Source organism: Rhineura floridana, chromosome 9, assembly GCF_030035675.1.
Source record: "Rhineura floridana isolate rRhiFlo1 chromosome 9, rRhiFlo1.hap2, whole genome shotgun sequence".
In the NCBI taxonomy this organism is placed as follows: Eukaryota; Metazoa; Chordata; class Lepidosauria; order Squamata; family Rhineuridae; genus Rhineura; species Rhineura floridana.
In genome coordinates, this window is record NC_084488.1 from 41,228,998 (window position 1) to 41,247,962 (window position 18,965).

Consider the following 18,965-nt stretch of genomic DNA (forward strand, 5'->3'; position numbering starts at 1 on the left):
GGGGAGGAGGCACTGCCTTCCTCAGAGGAATCAAGCTGCGGGAAGGTCCCGAGCAGAGCCGGTGGCTCACAAGGCACTTGAAAGGAGTGGAGGGTCAATAAATGGGAACGAATGAAGTAGCAGAGAAGAAGCTAACAGAGAGGGCATGCAAAAGAGAGAGCTGACTCAAAGTGGGAGTTATCCGTGTATAAAAAAGGACAGTACTCAACATCTAAAAATATTCACATTGAGTTTTAACTGTATTTGGATTTAATTGTGTTTTCATTGCTTCTTTTACTTTATTGTGTGAAAATGTGAGTTCCATATCTTTTTAAAAAATACTTTAGCATTTTTCTCAGTGCATTTACAATTGCTAAACAACAGGCAGAAAAATCATTAAGTGGCCCACCAAGATCCTCTGCAATGTTCAAGTGGTCTGGGGGAATAAAGGTTTGGGAACTGCCATACTAGGAAACAAGACAAGTAGCTATAATGGGTCAGGTAGTGGCAGCGGCAATGGTGGGGGAGGGGAGGGGGGAAGGGTGATTGTAGTGAGCAATGGCAGCATTGAGAAGCATCATTTTAATCCCAACACAATCACCCCAGCACAGCCTTGCTCTGGAGCTCCACTACATCATTGCCACTGGGGAATGAAAATGGCCACTGACTTGTTCACTGGAATCACCTGGTTCTCTTCTCAGGAACCTTTTTTAAAAGGGAGGGGTCTCTGGTGCAGAAGATGTCTGCAGCTATAGGCTCTGCACCCCAGCATTTGCCCAAAGATGTCGGCTGCTGACAATGGGCTTGGTTCTTCCCTCTCACACACACCCCGCAAAAAACCTTGGAAATCTCCATGGTTCCATCTGTACTAGAAGTTGTGGTTCCAACCTGGATTCAAGCATGGGTGGCAATCTGTTCCATTCCAGTAGAGAACTGTAAAAAAGCCATCTAAGTTAATATAGGAGCAAGTCATATATTTAAAAATAAATAATAAAAACATTAGGGAAGAAAAAATAAAGGTTTAACATGTGATCGCAAATTTAAAAAATCTCATCAGAGCAGTTGTCTGTTTCAGCAAAGAAATAGCCCCAATTTAGAAAGTCAATAGAATAAAATCAGTAAGAGAAACAATTGCATAAATAAGAAATTGGTAAAAAAACAAAAAGCAGTTATTATACAGCCACAAGAGTGGCTGTATACTATAGTCAACATGGATGTTTTGCATTACACAATGTTAAATTGAAAATACCTCCTGTGCCATTCTGATGCTTCCCATAAGCTCATTTCAAATCAAAATATTACAAAACCTGTAGTCCTTAACTCAGAAAGGCTTGTTTAACAACCCTGTAAATTTTCATGGCAATACACAAAGCAATCAGAGAGAGTTCAAGAGTTCAAAGTGTAAAAAGAGAGAGAGAAAAACCAGACCCCTTTCGGATTTGTTGAATAATCTGTTGAAATTAATTAAAAATCAGCCATGTTCACAGGGTACCTGTAATCCTATTACTGACCTTGCCCCATACTCTGACCTTCATCTTCTGCAGTTTAAATGTTAAAACAAATGCCCAGCTGATTTTTAATTCATTTAAGAAATTTAGCATTGAACTCAATGATAAGGCCAGGCATGCTCAGTAAGAACCAACTGTCAGTGTTATAAAAGCCAGACTCACAGCTGCTGGACTTGCCTAATCCAGGGGCCACACCCACACCAGACCCTTATTTCACTTTAGACAGTTATAGTTTCCCCTAAAGAATCCTGGGGAATGTAGTTTGTGAAAGGTGCTGAGAGGAGACGCCTATTCCCCTGACAGAGTTCCAGTGGCCAACGTGGTTTAACAGTCAGCTGCTCTGAATGAAGCTCTGTGAGGGGAACAGGCCATCTGCTAGCAACTCTCAGGACCCTTCACTGACTACACTTCCCAGGATTCTTTGAGAGAAGCCATGACTGTCTGATGTGGAATACAGGTCTGGTGTGGATGTGGCCAGGGCCAGCTTTGGTTTAAATTTGGATGGGAGGCTACATGTGCCTGCTGTAGAATAAAAAGGTGGGAGGAATCCTGAAAAATAATGATACTGTTCACAATGTTTTCCTTTTGGAAAGGAAAGGGGCTTTCCCTCTGCCTAGTGCCCACCCACCCAATCTCCTCCCCTTCCTGTCCTCCTCCCCTCCCTGCTCTCCCCCCCCCAGGTCAGTTTCACCTATCCTAAGCATCATTGTACAGGAGTAAATCCCACTGAACTCAAAATGCATGCAAATGATCAAACCTGCCCTCCTCCTCCCACCTCTCACCTCCCTTTTGCCCCCTTCCTTCACCCCTCCCCTTGCAATCCCTCCTTCCTCCCCCTCCCCTCATAGGATGATGACCTAGGATACCAGGGTTCAAATTCCCACGCAGCTGCAAAGCTCACTGGGTGACCTGGGGCCGGTCACTGCTTCTCATCCTCAGAGGCACTGGCAAACCACCTCTGAACCACCTTGCCAGGAAACCTTATTCATTGGGTCATCATAAGTCAGAGTCGACTTGAAGGCAGTCCATTTCATTTTCAAGCATGATTGCACGGGAGTAAATCCCACTGAACTCAATAAGCATGCAAATAATCAAACCTGCCCTCCCTCCTCTCACCTCCCTTTTGCCCCTTCCCTTCCCCTTCCTTCTCTCCTCCCTCCCCTTCCAATTCCCTCCTTCCCCCTCCCCCTTCTTCCCTCTCCGCCCTTCCTCCTTCCCTCTACTGTTCCCTCCTACTCCTCCCCCATGGTTAGTTTTACATATCCTAGGCATGATTGCACGGGAGTAAATCCCACTGAACTCAATAAGCATGCAAATGATCAGATGGGCCTTTCCCCTTCTTCCCCTCTCCTCTCCCTCCTCCCTTCTTCCTCTCCTCCCCTATTCCTTCTTCCTCCTCCCCTGCCCACTCCAGGCCTCCCTCCCAATGGTCAGCTTTACCTATCCTAAGCATGATTGCACGGGAGTAAATCCCACAGAACTCAATAAACATGCAAATGATCAAATTTGCCCTCCTCCACCCCCTCCGGCCTGTTCCCCTCCTCCCCTCTCCATACCCTGTGGTCAGTTTCACCTATCCTAAGCGTGATTGCAAGGGAGTAAATCCCACTGAACTCAATAAGCAAGCAATGATCAATCCATTCTCAGCAAACTTGCATAGGATCCCATTTCTTACCTCCCGGATTAAAAAGCAGAGAAATTCGCTAATAGGCAAAAAACCTTGCAGTTTAAGAACATACCTATAGCCAACAGAAATCTCTATCAAAGTTTAAAAAGCAGGGAAATTGGGCAGCTGTAGTGAATGCACCAGGGGAGCAGGAGACCTGACCTCCTCTCTGAGATACTGGACTGCCCTACAAATTTGTCAAAATGCAAACACCATTTGGGTTGGTCTTTCACAGTCCAATCCACTTGCTGTGTAGCTTGGAAGAATTTGGTAACATGTGCCTCTGAGCATATGGTGAGTGGTGGCAACACCTGCAATCAGCCCCAAGAACAGAAACAAGACACATGCTGTGCTGATCTTGTTTTAGCAGGGAGGAAGCAACAATACTGAAACAGTTGATAGAGTTCAGATAGTCACTTTAAATATGTTTGATTTACTTTGCAATTTTAGTGAAATTTCCTATAGGAAATCATTTTCTTTTGCTTCTGTTTCTGTGCATATGTGAAGTACAGCAACACTTTGCAACGCTAAAAAAAACCTCCAAAAACAATTGCGGAATAATGGCACTGGCTGTTCTGCAGAATAGTTTCCACTGGACATGAGGAGTGTCTCCGTTTGCACAAGATAAAACAGTGGGAGGTGAAATATATTCTAGCAAAATTCTAGGTGTGCTCTGTGTTTTTAATTGACTATGCCCACCTTTCCTTAAGTGGAGTAGTTTAAGCATAGCAGGCTGAAAACATGCATCTTGGGCAGGCCAAGTTTGTTTTTTGGAACAGCTAAAGTTCTTGCTTAAGTAGCAACATATTGTAATCAGTCTGATTTTACATCGAACTGCAGTTTCAGATTCAACTGTTAATGTGCCCAAAATAGAAATAAAGCATAACCTCCAGTTTGAAACACAAAAGGCTATCTTCACCATCATATGGAATTAACCAATAAAACGGCATTGACATTAATAAAAATAAATTTGACACAGATTTCTAGGATTAATAATGAGAGAAATATAGTATTTCTAGGTTAGATTCTCTATAAAAACAGTAGTAACACAGAAAAGAAGCAAAGTAAGAAGAACACCAACAAACATATAAAATATAATTCTCCATCTTTGGAGATGGCAGGTGTTGCCACCACTCACCATATGCTCAGAGGCACATGTTACCACATTCTTCTAAACTACACAGGAAGTGGATTGGATTGTGAAAGACCAACCCAAATGGTGTTTGCATTTTGACAAATTTGTAGGGCAGTCCAATATCTCAGAGAGGTCAGGTCTCCTGCTCCCCTGGTGCATTCACTATAGCTGCCCAATTTCCCTGCTCTGTAAAGTTTGATAGAAATATCTGTTGGCTGTAGGTACATTCTTAAACCACAAGGTGTTTTGGCTATTAGAGAATAAAAGTATAAAGGGTTTTTGTGTGTGTGTGTGTGCGTGCGTGCGCGCACACACACACACACACACAAAATAACAGCGGAAATAATACTCCTTTAACGGTTGGTTATCAGGTGTTGAAAACAGTTTCGAGCAGCGTGATCTTAGTAAACAAGAACCAAAAGCAAAATCAATCTAAAGAAGAGAGTATGTAATGTTTTAGAAAATACATTCTTCAAATGTAAAAAGTTACATAGCTATGTTTAATGCATAGTTTAAAAAGGGATGGAATGTAAAAACAAGTAGGACCAAGATACACTAACCGTGGTTGTTGGGGGTTTTTTGGCGGGTCTTCACTTGTGTTTATATAATAACCTTTTTGTAAGAGAAGACAGATGGCTCCATTGTACAATAGGGTCTGGACACACCCTACAACAATCTGCCATCCCAGTGACAAGATCAATGAAGGAAAGTGCTACAATTTTGAATTGAAATGGAATGGAAACCTATTTTAACCTATATTAAAAAATATGCCATCAGCACAATTTGATTGTTCATCTCCTTTTCAATTTTAAGTGTGTGTATGGATTTTTAACTTTTTGCCACAAGATTATTAACGCTTAAAGTTTCTGTAAGCCATAATTCCCTACTCACTACCCCAGCTAGATGTTTGGAAGTCATTCTGTTAAAGATTCCGCATCTTTTACTTTTTCCAGGTACTATTGTTCGTGTGTGTGTGGTTTTTTAACAGAGATGTTGTTAGGGTGCAAGCCCTGAGTCTTTTGTATTGGGTTCCAAATATTGTTTTCCATATATATATATATGGGAAATTGCTTACAGGGTAGCTGGGCACACTGTATAGTGCAGTGCCAATGAGATCATAGCTACCTGCCATCCTGATTTTCCCACAAACAAATTTGTGTCATGGGCCTGTCATGTGCCCCATGTCTTTTAAATATCAAGCAACATAGATCTGTGTTGTGCTTCTTTTGTGTTTGTATGTGAATCTACATTTTTCTCTCTCTATTGATGTGGATGGTTCACATGAACAACAAAAGAGTAATAAACCAGATGGGTCCCTGCCCCAAGAAGCTTACAGTCTAAAATTCAACACAGCAGGACAAGAATGTGTGTTCAGTTCAGTTACGCATAAATATAGGCCTCATCCACACTGAAGTTTAATGTGGATTTGAAGTTCCTTGTATATCAGTTTTTTTGCAGCATCTGCCCAATGTCCTCCCCATTCAAGTGGCTGCCTGCACTTTCTGTTAACTAAATTTGGATTTTCCTAATCCATGGATAATGTGATAAGGGAGGGGAAAGGGAAGGAATGTGGTGCAGTTCTGGGGCCTGGTCTAGTGCTAAATGCAGTGGCTCTGCTGCTGATGGCCAACAGCATGTAACATCTCTGTTAAAACATCTCTACTGGCTGCTCATATGCTACTGGGCCAGGTTCAAGGATCTTGTGTATTATTATTATTATTAAATTTATTAGTCGCCCATCTGGCTGGTTATCCAGCCACTCTGGGTGACGTACAAAATAAAAGGTACAAATACATTAAACATTAAAAATCTGAAGCAATAATAGTAAAACCTAGCCCTAGGTCCTAAACAACCTTAAGCCTAAAAGTTTGGGGGGGGGGTCAGAAAAAAAATCTGTAATAAATTTAATTTTTTTTGTACCATCCCTCACTATGACATCCCAAACTCTTATATCCCAGGCCAATCATGGAGATCACCTGGAGGAGTGCTGTTAGTTGTCACCTGTGTTACAGAGGCCCAACTGGCCTCAACCAGAAGTTGGGCATTCAGCGCTGCTGGTCCGATGCTGTGAAATGTTCTCCAGCAGAGATTCGGTCGGCATTCTTGTTTTTGACTTTCAGGGGTCTCTTGAAGACTTTTTTACACTGGCAGACCTATACAGTTGTTTAACATTTTCTTGATTAGCCAGACATTGTAATGATCTGTACTGCTTTTAATAGTTTTAAAGAGTATTTGCATATTGCTGTATACAACCCTGATTTTATGAGAAGTTGTTATGTAAATACTTTTTGCATGTTATCTGACCATAGATGCACTGAAGCGCATTGTGTGGACAGACTTGTTTTTAAATGGGTGCCAACATTTTGCAGCGTGCCACCTGTCACCACACCCCCTACCTCCATTTTGTTTCAATCATCACAAAGGAAGAGATGCGTTCATGTCTTTTTCTTTCAAAAGCTGCTCTTTTGTGTAGAACTGCTATTCCACAAGACAAGTGTTTTAAAAATAAAACTTGCCCTTGCAGGTACATGTGAGAAAGGAAAAGTAGAGGAAGGGAAGCAGCAGCCTTTCATGCAAGTAACTCCAAATCCTTGCCTGACACATTTTTTTAAATGATTTTTCAGTGGTCGTTTGTGCAAATCTGGGATATTTGAAAATTTGTGCTTAAAAATAAAGGTGTAGGGCACAAAGGACTTCAGGCTTCCTGGCTTGGAGGGACACACACTTAAAAAAAATATTTTAACACTTTTGTGCAAAACTGGTATATCAGAAAACTTGTATTTCAAAATATTTTTTTCCCCAAAGTATACACACACATACACAGAGCTGAAGAAATACCTGCTTGCATGCCCACAACGGACTTCAGCTTTTTGGAACTTGTGGTGGGTGGGGAAGTACTAATTGAGGACAGGGGATAACATCACACAGCAGAAATATATTTGATCAAGCACCACCCACCAGTGTGGATGGGAAACATCTAGATAGATTTTGGAGGCATAAATTTGAAAGCGCCGATGTGTAGATGAAGGTGCACAACCACACACATGGAAACAGTGACCTACATACATACGCATGAATGCTGTCATGCAGACACAGCCTTAGCTTTAGTAATGGATGAGAACTGAGGGTTATTACAAAGGCTTAATTGAAAAGGGTGGACTTTGAAGGAAGACAGAAACAGTGCAACGTATGTGTCCTGGCCTACCCAGTTGGAATCAGACTCAGAATCACTTATGTGCTTTTCTCTGTTATGTTTAATGTCTAATTTAACAGTAGAGCGGCTCATAGTTCAGCTTATAGGTAACACAAGTCTCTGTGACTTTACAAGAGATTGCTAGACATGGCTACTCAAGTGAAGATGTTGTCACAGCACCCTGACCACCCCTTGGGACATTTAAATGGAAGTGGGCTCACAACTTGCACAGGAACTGTCAAGATGGGGGAAGGACCTCGGTCTGTTCACACATGCACAACTCCCAGTGTGCTCTCAGCAACAGGAGGAGGCATGTCAGCCAGCTCTTTCCCAGTCTTCTCTTCCAGTTTTGCCACCAATTCTTCCCTTCCTGGGGGGCAGCTCAAGAGGGCTGAAGGACTCTGGACGCCTGGTGGGAGAAGGCTCATCAGCCAGCCCTGTCTTTTCAACAGCTGCTGATGGTTCAGGGTTGAGGCTGTCACTGACCAGACTACAGAAGTCTTCTGCAGTTTAACTCCCTCTCTCTGCAGACTGCTAGGACCCTCCCCAGAATCCCAGCCCTTCTTGCCCACTTTTCTAGGAGTTCCCTGTGGAGCCCATGACATCAAGTGTTCCAGATTCCAGAGATTAGGGGTAGAAAGAGTGACACTGTTCAAAGATGCAAAAGATGGCTGAGGATGGTGAAGCTGGAGGAGCAAAGATCACAGGTAAGGATATGGATGATGAAGGGATAAGAAAGACGAGGGTACGGAGGGCTTTTAAGGTAAAGATGAAGAGTTGGTGCTGGAGAGAAGCAACATGACTTTGTGATGCACTAAATATGGAGAGCAAAGGAGGAGACATCAAAGAAAACAGCTGATCAACAAGGGTGGATGGTCAGTGGTGACGTTAGCAACAGATACAGATTAGGAAAGATAGGCCTGGAAGGAAAGACACCAAATATACACTTGAACACTGAGTTTGTGATTGCAATGAATGAAACATCTATGCTGAAATGTCATAGGAAGTTGGTGAGACTGGATGGAGTTCTGGAGTAGAGTAGAGCTGGATGGCAGCAGCATATAGGGGGTACTTTAAGCTGCAAAATTTGAGGAGATCACTCAGGGACATAAACAGACAGAATAGCAAATGACCAAATATAAATTCCCAAGAGGGGCCAGCAGAAAAAAGGAAGGCAGAGGATGCTATTTCAGAACTGGTAATTTGCAGAGGGCTTCCTCTTCCCCTCCTCACATTGCTCCATCAATTTTGGCTTTCCTTTTCCCCTTGCCATCCTGCTTCTCTCTTCCTCCCCCACATGAAATTAGGGCAAAGCTTGCAGGTGGCCCTTGGACCACATGTTCTTCACTGTTTATCTAGAGAGATCAGGGAACAATGCTTTTGAGAAAGCAACACAATGAATGGTGCAGGTAACAAAGGCAATATTAAAGGAGGTAAGAGGACCAGACACAGCAAACTGTGTGCTCATGCTGCAAAGGTAGTTCCTCTCTTTAGTAGTCCAGGCCCCGGGGTTAAAGTGGTCAGGTGCTAGAGGGGAGTTTTCAGCAAGAAAGGCAAGCAACTTTGATCTGGAGTTGCTTGGCAATGGCCTCACCTTCTGTCATCTTCATAGCTGAAACTTATTCCTTGTGGGTTCTCTCTCCTTCTGCCTACCTCTTATGTTTAGTTTAGAATAACCCATGGAGGGTCCTTTACAATCACACCAGTGACCATCAAGGCTGATAATTTTGAGTTGCAATTAATTTTAAATTGGGTTTCTTCTGAGAGCTATGACACCTCTGCCTTGCAGTCCCTAGGCCTTCTGAACATTGAGCAAAGCAATGGGTAATTTAGGCTAGCACCACGTGTAACTTCTGCCTGACTGCAGCCTTGGCCATACAAAAAGTCCTTCTCATATATTCTTTATTCCCTGGCCCTGCTGGATTTTTCTTGTTCCAGACTGCATAGTGAATATTGCAGTTTACCTGCTGGTTGCCTGTTGTGCTTTCTGAGATCTGTCCAATACCTGCTTGTCTACCTATAAAGTCACCTACTATAGGGATGGGCAGAAGGTAGATCAGTACATCCTAATACATTTCTGAGGATTTCTGACTCCCAGCTGTTTAAGAATAGCAGCAATAAAATTACCCACCCACCCCAAATTTAATGCTGAAATGAAAAGATGGTAAAGAGGAGTGGGTTTTAATGCAGTTCAGTTTAGGTACTCAAACCAATTTCCTGGGCTCAGAATTCTTTAATATAAAAATGCATGTCTTTTGTACCGTTGATTGATCTCTGGGTTCTAGTAAAAAATAGATTCTACCAGCCTGAAGTCTACCCACCCTGTATCTACTGTACCTTCAGCCATAAGCCTGGAACTACCCCTCTTACTTAGTAGAGCCAACACAGGATTGTCTCTTCTTGCTGCCTCTAACAATCCAGCCTTCTGAAGATTGAAATCCTGAGTCATCCAGATACTGCAGGGAATCACCCAACCGATCCAAGAAATGACACCAAGAACTTTCAATTAGAGGTATAGTACACTCATTGTAGTGTATTAAGAATAGGTACAGGCTTGTTGCTTTAAAAGCAGCCTTCCCCAACTTGGTGTCCTTCATATGCATTGGACATCAGCTCCAGGCAGCACAGAGGGCACTTACTTGGGGAAGGCTTCTTTAAAGCCAGGAAAGATTGAGAAAATTTCATCACAATCACCTTTCTTGGAAGAATAATGAAATGTTGTTGCAAGTAATTGTTACTTTTGTTCACTGTAAGTAATGCTTGAAAGAAACGCTGCAGCACCAATACTTTTCAGAGCCCAGGAGGGAAAATAGACACTCCATTCATTAGTTGGGTGTATCTGACTTAATTACCCCAACATTACACCATTCAAAAGCTTTCCTAATGCTGCTCCTTGGGCATTGTGGAGTGCAGCTAATTTTAATAAGGTTCTGTTTTGAGATCATTCCACCGGGGAAGTCACTTTGTGATTTGCCTAGGCAACATAACCAGTCTGGCCAATTAAACATCTTTCCCTTTAACAAGAGGCATAAGTACAAGCTTTCTGTAAATGAATTGCTCTGTTAGTCAGGTTCCCTAGGCAGACTACTTTGCCAGGAGCTGCTTTATTTCAGGACCCTAACAGCCTTTACTGCCCACCATTCATTAGGGCACACCATTTATTTCCTTTTTTCTTCTTTCATCTACTCTTCCATCCTGCTTCTCTTATTTTGGATTACAGCTATATTGCCAAGTCAGGCTGTGAGCACAAAGCATTTGCACTGACCACACCTAGTTAGGGAATGGGTTGATCTGCAGATCAGTTACAAAATATGTTTGAAGCTGAATTTTTAAAAAAATGCATTCCAGCTGATCCCACCAGGTTTTACAGTAAAAAGGGGCAGGGTATGATTAGTGTTGTGCACCCCAGTTTTCAGAAAAGAGGTGGAGATGCACTGGAACCGGCAGAACAGTGTGTCTCTACTCTCAGAAAAATCAGCATAGCAGCTCTATGTGCCTACTTTCCCAATTAGGGGATGGGAAGCACCCATGGTTCCTGCACTGCTTTTTACCAGATTAAAACAGGCTTGCCATACATATGTATTAAAATATAACTTATGTACACTTAAATTCTATAGATTTATACTTAAATTCTATAGATTTATACTTAAATTCTATAATTTACCTTTAAAATGTAGAGTGTAGTGTGTACTAAAATAGCCAGTCGCATCTCATGCGTGACAAACTATAACTGATAAGCAACAGCAATCATACTACGTATTTATTGTCAAATATTAAACATTGCTGTCAGACCCAGCTGCTGCCAAATAAGTGTGGTGGCAAAGGATGAACAAAGCAAGGAATAATCAGGATGAGGCAAAACAGGCAGGGTTAAAAAAAAAAAAGGAACCCATGGGCCTGTGTTGCAAAAGGTGGCATCACACTTTACAGGAAAAATGGATCTGCATGGCTCCACAGAATTTTGTTTTAACTACATTCTTTCTGCACTGTTTGAAGAGGAAAACAATGTACAAAATGAGCAGAGAACAGTTGGGCAGGACTCACAAGTACATACTCATTGCTTGAAATATTACTCAGAATGATGGCTGATATGGAATGGCGACCTGTCTTAACATGTGAAGCAGCCCCAAGACTAAACAGACCATACTTAAAACTGTCACTGGGATTAATGACTCTTGCAGGTCTACTTGCAATTTGCTTCCTCAGATTTTCAGGGGTGGTGTACAGGCCCTGCTTGAAAACCTGTGAGGTTCCACACACAGTGAAGAGCTACTGGAGGCGTTAATTGTGCAATGCATGTGGAGTGTACCACAGGAACTGGCTCTACCTTGACAATATCTTTCAAGATGCAGTAGACCAATATCTCTTCCCTTCTGCCTTAGTGCTTCCTTTTACTCCATTTTATATTATTGGCTTCTTTGTCCCCATACTGCTTTGTTGCCTCCTTTCTCAATATTTGTATTCCATCTCTATACAGTCAGGAAGATGTTTCACAAGGCAGCTACGGTGTGTAAATTATCTCCAGACCCATGCCTATCACATGTTCCTGGGGCATACAATAGCATTTGTGTTTATATGCTGCACTTCCTTTACCAGACTTAGAAAGGCTTACATGGGATTTGTGTGATGCAATTGCATCACATCTGCCAATGGCAGATGTTGCTAGCAAAGCAATCCTGCTGGATTTAGCATATAAAGTCAGGGAATTGATATCTCCTCCCTAAATATTTGCTAATAGTGGATAAACAGCATGTATTTTAAACAAAATTAGAATTCTAAAGACAGTAAGTGTTAAAGTCTTACTTAAGGTAAACATCTCAGCAGCAAAAAGCAAACAAAATTGAGCCCAACCCCATATTTTGTTACACCTGTGAAGTTGAGCAATAACTATTCAGTTTGCTTTAAGTTTCTATATCCACTCTCAATTGCACAATTAGCAAAACAAACTTCTTTAGGAACAACTGCTTTGTCACAATTATTTTATTCTCATAATTTCCTCTCTCATCTGGTTAAGTGTATCATTGGTTTATTCACATTTTCATCAAAATGAGATTCACTGCATGAAGCCAAGGGAAGTTATCCACTTATTTTACCTCTACCCTCTGCTCTCCCCACTTTCCCCCAGTCTTTCTTGTCATAATTTCAGAAAATACACAGTTATTTGACTGCCAGATGGCTGCTTACCCACATCCACATAACAACGGTGCTTTTATAAACATTTAAAGCCTTGGAACAGCCTGCACCCCATACCAATCTACCTGACTTTAACACCTTCCTGGTAGTTCCGAGATTGACAAATGTAATAGTGCAGAGGTCCTCAGTAGGCTTTTTCATAGGATCATAGAATAGTAGGGTTGGAAGGGGCCTACAAGGCCATCGAGTCCAACCCTCTGCTGGATGTAGGAATCCAAATCAAAGCATTCCTGACAGTTGTAGCTCTAAGACTTTGGAACAATCTCCCCACTGAGGTACAGTTCTTTTAGGAGGAAGATCACAATGCTCCTCTTCCACCAGGTGAGAAAGTGTAATTCGTTGAGATTCGTTTGCATGTGCCTGTTGCTATTTTCTATTATTTGAGTTTATACTGTGTTTGTTTTGTATTGATGTTTTTAATTGGTTTTAGAAATATGTATTGCATATGCTCCGTCAGCCATTCTTAACAGACCTGGAACCTAAGCCAGTTGCAGATGGAAAGACTAAAGCTGGGAGAATAACAGCTTGCTTAAGACCACTTAGCGAGTTCATGGCTGAGGAGATTATTTGAACCAGCTCTCACCATTATTGCACACCAGCCCGTATCTTGCTTGTGACCCAAAAGCCTAAGCTTAAATTAATTTATTAAATAGGAAAAAATCTCATAAACTACTGTTATTTACATGATTTACTGGGACGATTCTTAAGACCAGCTCACATGAACACTGATAGGATGAATTTCTCTTAACTAATGGACATTCTACATGGAAAGTTATCTTGACAAAAAAAGGTAGCTTGACCGGATAAAAGTTTTAAGACTGAATGATACTTCTGATGTATAGTGGCCTTCTCCACAAAATGGTTTCCAGTTAGCCACTATTTTTAAGACTGTTAATGGAAGCAGGCATGCTCTGAACTCCTAAAAGTAAGTATATGGTTTCATACATGTATGCATTACCCAAAGGTTTTAGCTTCTCCCCAAATCCCCACTATAGCGATAGCTTTATGGTATAGTTCTGCAAGGGTGGGCAGCATTTACAATGCATGCGACTCCTTGCTAACAAAATCTGGCCATAGCATCCCTGAGTATTTTATTATTTAGGGTTTCTCTTCTCCTATAGTAAAAGACTGTCAGTGACACTGAAGAACTGCCAGAAGCCTAAAGTTATGCAGTGTTATAAGTTCCCATTGGGAACAATCTGCTTCTCAGTGCTGTGGGTTCCCTCCCTCATATGTATACTCACTGCCTCTTCCTTCCTGAGAGAAAAGCCCCCCCAAACAGATCCACATTAGTTTGCACAACACTATTAATAGCCAACAATGCTTAGTTATCACCAGGTGTAATCACAAACACTTAGAATTATGAACATTCATGCGTAGAGTAGCCAGAGCCTAACAGACAATAAGCATATGTAGTGAATCTTGTTCTTTACTTGGAATACAGAATGGCACAAAAATGATGTTTTATGAGCAAGATTTCAATGCTATAAAATTTGGGGAGACAAAATCAGTTATTGCAGCAAAAGCACCTCAAGACAACATTACTGAAGCCAGAACTCATTTTTTTCTTCCTCCTTTTAACCACATTAACTTCATTCATATTGCCAAAATATTCCATATATGTAATAAATAATATTTCCATTTCAGGAAAGTGAAAAGAAAACCACACATAAACTTATGTTAAATAAGAACACTGACTTTTCCCCTTATATTTGTTAGAATCAAGTCCATAAAAATGCTTAATTAAGACTTTAATTAGTTCCCTGGCAATTGTTACGGGTCTAAATTTTTTAATTTGTAGATTGAGCAAAATTAGAATTTAAAAAAGAAGCAGAGTTCCACATATTCTGTGCAAAATTGTCCCCCTTAAGTGCATGAATCCGTAGTTACGCAGCAGCAATAGAAGCATCATCTGGTTGACGGCCCTGTGGCTTTAAGAGGAAGAGAAAACAAATATTTAAGTTCAATCTGCGATTATACAGCAGTGCAATACTATTTTGCAATTTTAGAATTCACTCAGCCTGAAATCCATTGTACTGTAACCCATGCCACAGTCTAATACTATTTAGAAGCAGCAGCCATGGCAGCATGTTGGAGTAGAGTGGTGGCAGCACACTTCCACCAGCTACATTGTGCTTGCCGTGGCAGGGATGAGGCAAGGTGGTGGTGAGGTTCAGGAGGTCTGGACTGGCTGTGACGACTTCTTGCAGGAAACCACCTCCACCACCAACTTTCTCATGTGCAGCTGCTACTTAGAACAGCCTTTCCCAACTAGTGTGCCTCCAGATGTTGTTGGACCACAACTCCCATCAGCCTCAGCAAGCATTGCTAATGGTCAGGAAGATGGGAGTTGTAGTCCAACAACATCTGGAGGCACACTGGTTGGGAAAGGCTGACTTAGAAGATGTGTATATTTACTCCACAAGTGTGGGGAACCTTCGACTCTCCAGATGTTGCTGTACTACAGTTCACATCATCCGTGGCCACTGGCCATGCTTGCTGCGGCTTTTGGAAATTGTAGTTCAGCAACATTTGGAGGTCCAAAGATTCCCCACACCTACTCTACAGCAAGTTGCCCAAGGTTCCACAAGCATATTTAATTGGAGGCAAGTCCATTGATATCCATGAGTGCTGAAGGATTGTAAAAACAAGCAGTTAGGCTTAGGCTTAGAGATGTGAAGGAAAAAACTGGAATTTTTGTTCATTTTTTCCTATTTTTGGGGAGGGAAAAAACAAAAAATGCTTTGAAAAAAGTTTCCCCGGTTTTCTTTCAGGTCTTCATATCCCTACTTAGGCTAAAAGGAAGCAGTTAAGTTCAGGGTATCATGGTAAAGAGTATATTACATTCACTTATTGGTGGATATAAGAAAATAGTGAGTTTTCATACTCAGAAGATTTCTTCTGGGTTTGGTCATTTTCTTCTAACCTAATCTGTTAAGCTCCAACAAAAAGGAAAACTCAGCAGAGTTTGGAGGTGTGTCCATTAGTTACATCAGAGATACAGGCAGAAAAAGGCAAAGATTAGATGCCAACTGTAATATGAGCGTCCTTCACTTGTTTTACATTTCTATCACAAGCTGCTGCAGTAACACAGAATATTTATCTACTCTCTGCCATTTTATGGAACCAACACCACATTATCTTTTACTACTTCAGATGATAAACATTTGCCACATAAAACTTTACAGCATGAGCAACATGACTCCTATTATCCCATCAGTTTTTTAAAACCTCGCCTGGTTTTCAAAGAGTTTGAAAAGCCAGGGATTGTTTCCAGAGGGTGATATATTAAGATACCAGTTACAACTGCTTAGAATAAATTCAAAATTGAAGCAATTGGCTCTAACAGTTTCTATAGATATCATACATAAATGTCTAACTTGCAAAATTAACTTCTTTAGCACTTTAGATCACAGTTCTTAATTTTATTTACATCTAAGCAAATACAATACTTATAAAGGAGAATATCCTTAACATGACACCAGGAAGAATTGTTAAGTCTTATACAGTCCAGGCTTCAGTTTCTTCAACTCTTCTCCTCTAGAGCACAGGATTGAAGTGAGGTCTCTTAAGGAAGGGTTTTCCTCCTTCATTTTTAGGAAGAGGAACATATGCTACTATGTACATGAGTATTGGCAAGAAATTACAACTCAAGGTGCTCATAACCTCTTTCCCTGAAGCAGGCTTATGTCTCTAACTGGCAACAGGTGTAAATGGCTCATCTAAAAGGTATGATTGTCATTACATATGGGAAACGCCCATCTTTTTCAGTTGCAGTGCAAATCTAGTAGAATGAAGAGCTATGATGGGGAGATTAGGTTGTTTTTTACAATATAGTTCACAAAAGGCACATCACATATTTTTCAAGGGATTTCAACTAACTCTGCCTGGACAGGTCTCTTCTTAGCCACCAGCGTAACAGTAACAAAATGAATATGAAGATTTCAATTCAAGTTGTCCATTTCTTGCCATGAAAGAAAGAGCCATTCATCAATGTCATAGTAACTACGTAACTCAACTATCATATTAAAAGAAGCTAATAACAAAGAAGCCATCAGTGCTCTGAATTCATAATAGACTGTTTCCAGTTCTTTTCCAAATGTGGTTTAGTAGTTTGGTAATTCATAACCCAGAGGGATTTACTCTACCTTAAAGCTCTTCAAAATGAAGTACTGAAATATAATATGCAATAGCAGCTATTGTTTGCCTAATTTCAGTTTGGACCACAGAATATAGGCAAAAGCCTGAGCACTGAAGTACATTTTACGGCTGAATAAATACTCCAGTCTTCTTGTAAAATGATGCCATAAGGCCTTAACATAAAATGCTTTCTCAGAAGCCCAGTTAAATAATTAAAAATGCAGTCAGCAAGAGCCTGCCTAAATGACTATATGCCAAATTAGAGACTTGCTTCTTACACTTTGCAATTTCTGGGTAGATACTGCGTCAACTTGTCTACCCTAATATTCAGTTATCTTTAAGGATGTGCTGAAAGAGCTCTACACAGATTTGCTGTCATTATTATTATACCTTACCTTTACAAAGATGTGTGTTGGTATAAATCTTCTAAGCAGCTGGTTAGTGAAGTGCGGAAACCGTAGCAGGTTGATGTTGAGTGATGGCAGCTGTTGATACCCAGCCATGAGAGGATAGAAGTTGTATAACATTTCCTGTTCAGTACCAGGAAGGATTCGTAATCTTATCTAAAAATACAGTCCAAGATCTCTAATCAGACTCCTCCTTTAGTTTCGATTAAAATCAGTCTAGACTTTTTATTTTAATAAAATTTGACATATGTTTGTATCAAATAAAGTTTGTCTGAAACAGTTGTGTGTGTGTGTGTGTTTATTCCCACTTAATTTCTCAACCTCCTCTCACGTTCAAACTTTGTCCTTGTAATTTCAGCCTTCCAGAAAGATGCCTGCAAGAGCAGGCATTATGTAGTGGATGTTACAAGGTACATGCTTTTTAAATGGCAGTTGCTTACTGCTTTTAAAACCCTTTCAGAGCTTCCCATGTAATGGGGGCATGTGGGAAAAATAGTGTGATGTACTAGACTTTCATCTCTTGCCACCACCTTCTTTTTCTCAACCCTGCCTACTCTTGATTCATCCTTCAATTACAGGTAAGTGGATAAATGCAATGTTTCCCAAGGTATCTAGATTGTGTGTATATTAAAATGTGTAGTACTTCAGGATTTATGTATACAGTAGTTCTTCCCTCAAACTAGGAAGACTTGTACATTTTATTCCCTAGTTTCTCCATACCTGAAAGGAAATTTTGCAAGTTGACAAATACTTAAAACAAAGCTGGACGCATTCAAAACACTCAGTTTTATCCTATGTGTAGCTTGGAGGGGTGCATTTTTGTTAATATACCCAACTGTAACAAAGGATTTATTGTTAAGATGTCTACATTTTAAACAAGAGTATAGGCTGAAAATTGTGTGTGTGCGCGAGAGTGAAAGAGAGAGACTGATTCTACTGTTGATTCATAAACGGCCAGTGCTGCACTTTCCTGTTGCCCATGTTTCACAGGGACAGTGCAAGCAGATTTCTTATGACACAAAAATTAGAAATTATATAGCTTTTACCGATTTATAGTGACAGTTGCAAAAGTGTAGAGCTGTAATAAGAATACGAGCCGAATTCAAAACAGACTCCAAAGTCTAAGTCATACCTGCTTAAGGCCAGAAAACATAAAGGCATCACTGGGTTCCACAGAGACTTCCACATCTTGAACTAAATTGGTCTTATTTTGCAGGTGATATTTTACAGGTAAAGACTCTCTGACTCGACCAAACGAGGGCAGATCTTTGGAAAGGAAGGGCAACAGCAGTTTATGCATATTTCATAAAAAACGCACTTCCATGTTTTTTTCTCAGGTTTGCAAGTATATATTATCACTATTTAGGATCATACACCTCAGAAACCAAGAAGTAATACCTCAGTTAACAAATCCTCCAGGAAAGAAGCTCCTTTTAAACAAGTCTTTTTTGAGTGCAGGGGACAAGGGGGGGTTACACACTCTGGCATAGTAGAATGTGGCTCCTTATCAACTGGATTGCGGCTGCTGCAGGCAGCTCTCTCACACATGACTGGAATGGTGCTCCTTGCTAGGTGGCACAGGCACCTCTGCAGTAAATAGTGCTTAAGATGCCCTAGAAACACAGTTTACTGCAAACATGTCTGCTTGAGTGTAGGGGAGGATGGCAGAGACAAATAGAGATCAAGCACAGGGTGGTGGTGCTTGTCCCTTGCCTGCCTGCTTGAGTTTACGGAGAGGAGAAAC

At 41.0% G+C, this 18,965-nt stretch overlaps 1 protein-coding gene across 5 annotated transcripts in view; it reads right to left on the reverse strand.

The window, feature by feature from the left end:
- Positions 1–14,087: 14,087 nt before the first annotated feature.
- Positions 14,088–18,965, reverse strand: part of TRAPPC11 (trafficking protein particle complex subunit 11) — a 55,423-nt gene continuing 50,545 nt past the window's right edge. For all 5 annotated transcript variants that reach the window (XM_061583833.1, XM_061583835.1, XM_061583832.1 and 2 more), the window contains 3 exons: positions 18,354–18,487; positions 17,210–17,377; positions 14,088–14,605 (listed from right to left, as the gene is read on the reverse strand). In XM_061583833.1, the coding sequence (XP_061439817.1) occupies positions 14,561–14,605; positions 17,210–17,377; positions 18,354–18,487 (347 nt within the window). In that variant the 3' untranslated portion in view covers positions 14,088–14,560. The remainder of the gene's footprint in view (positions 14,606–17,209; positions 17,378–18,353; positions 18,488–18,965) is intronic.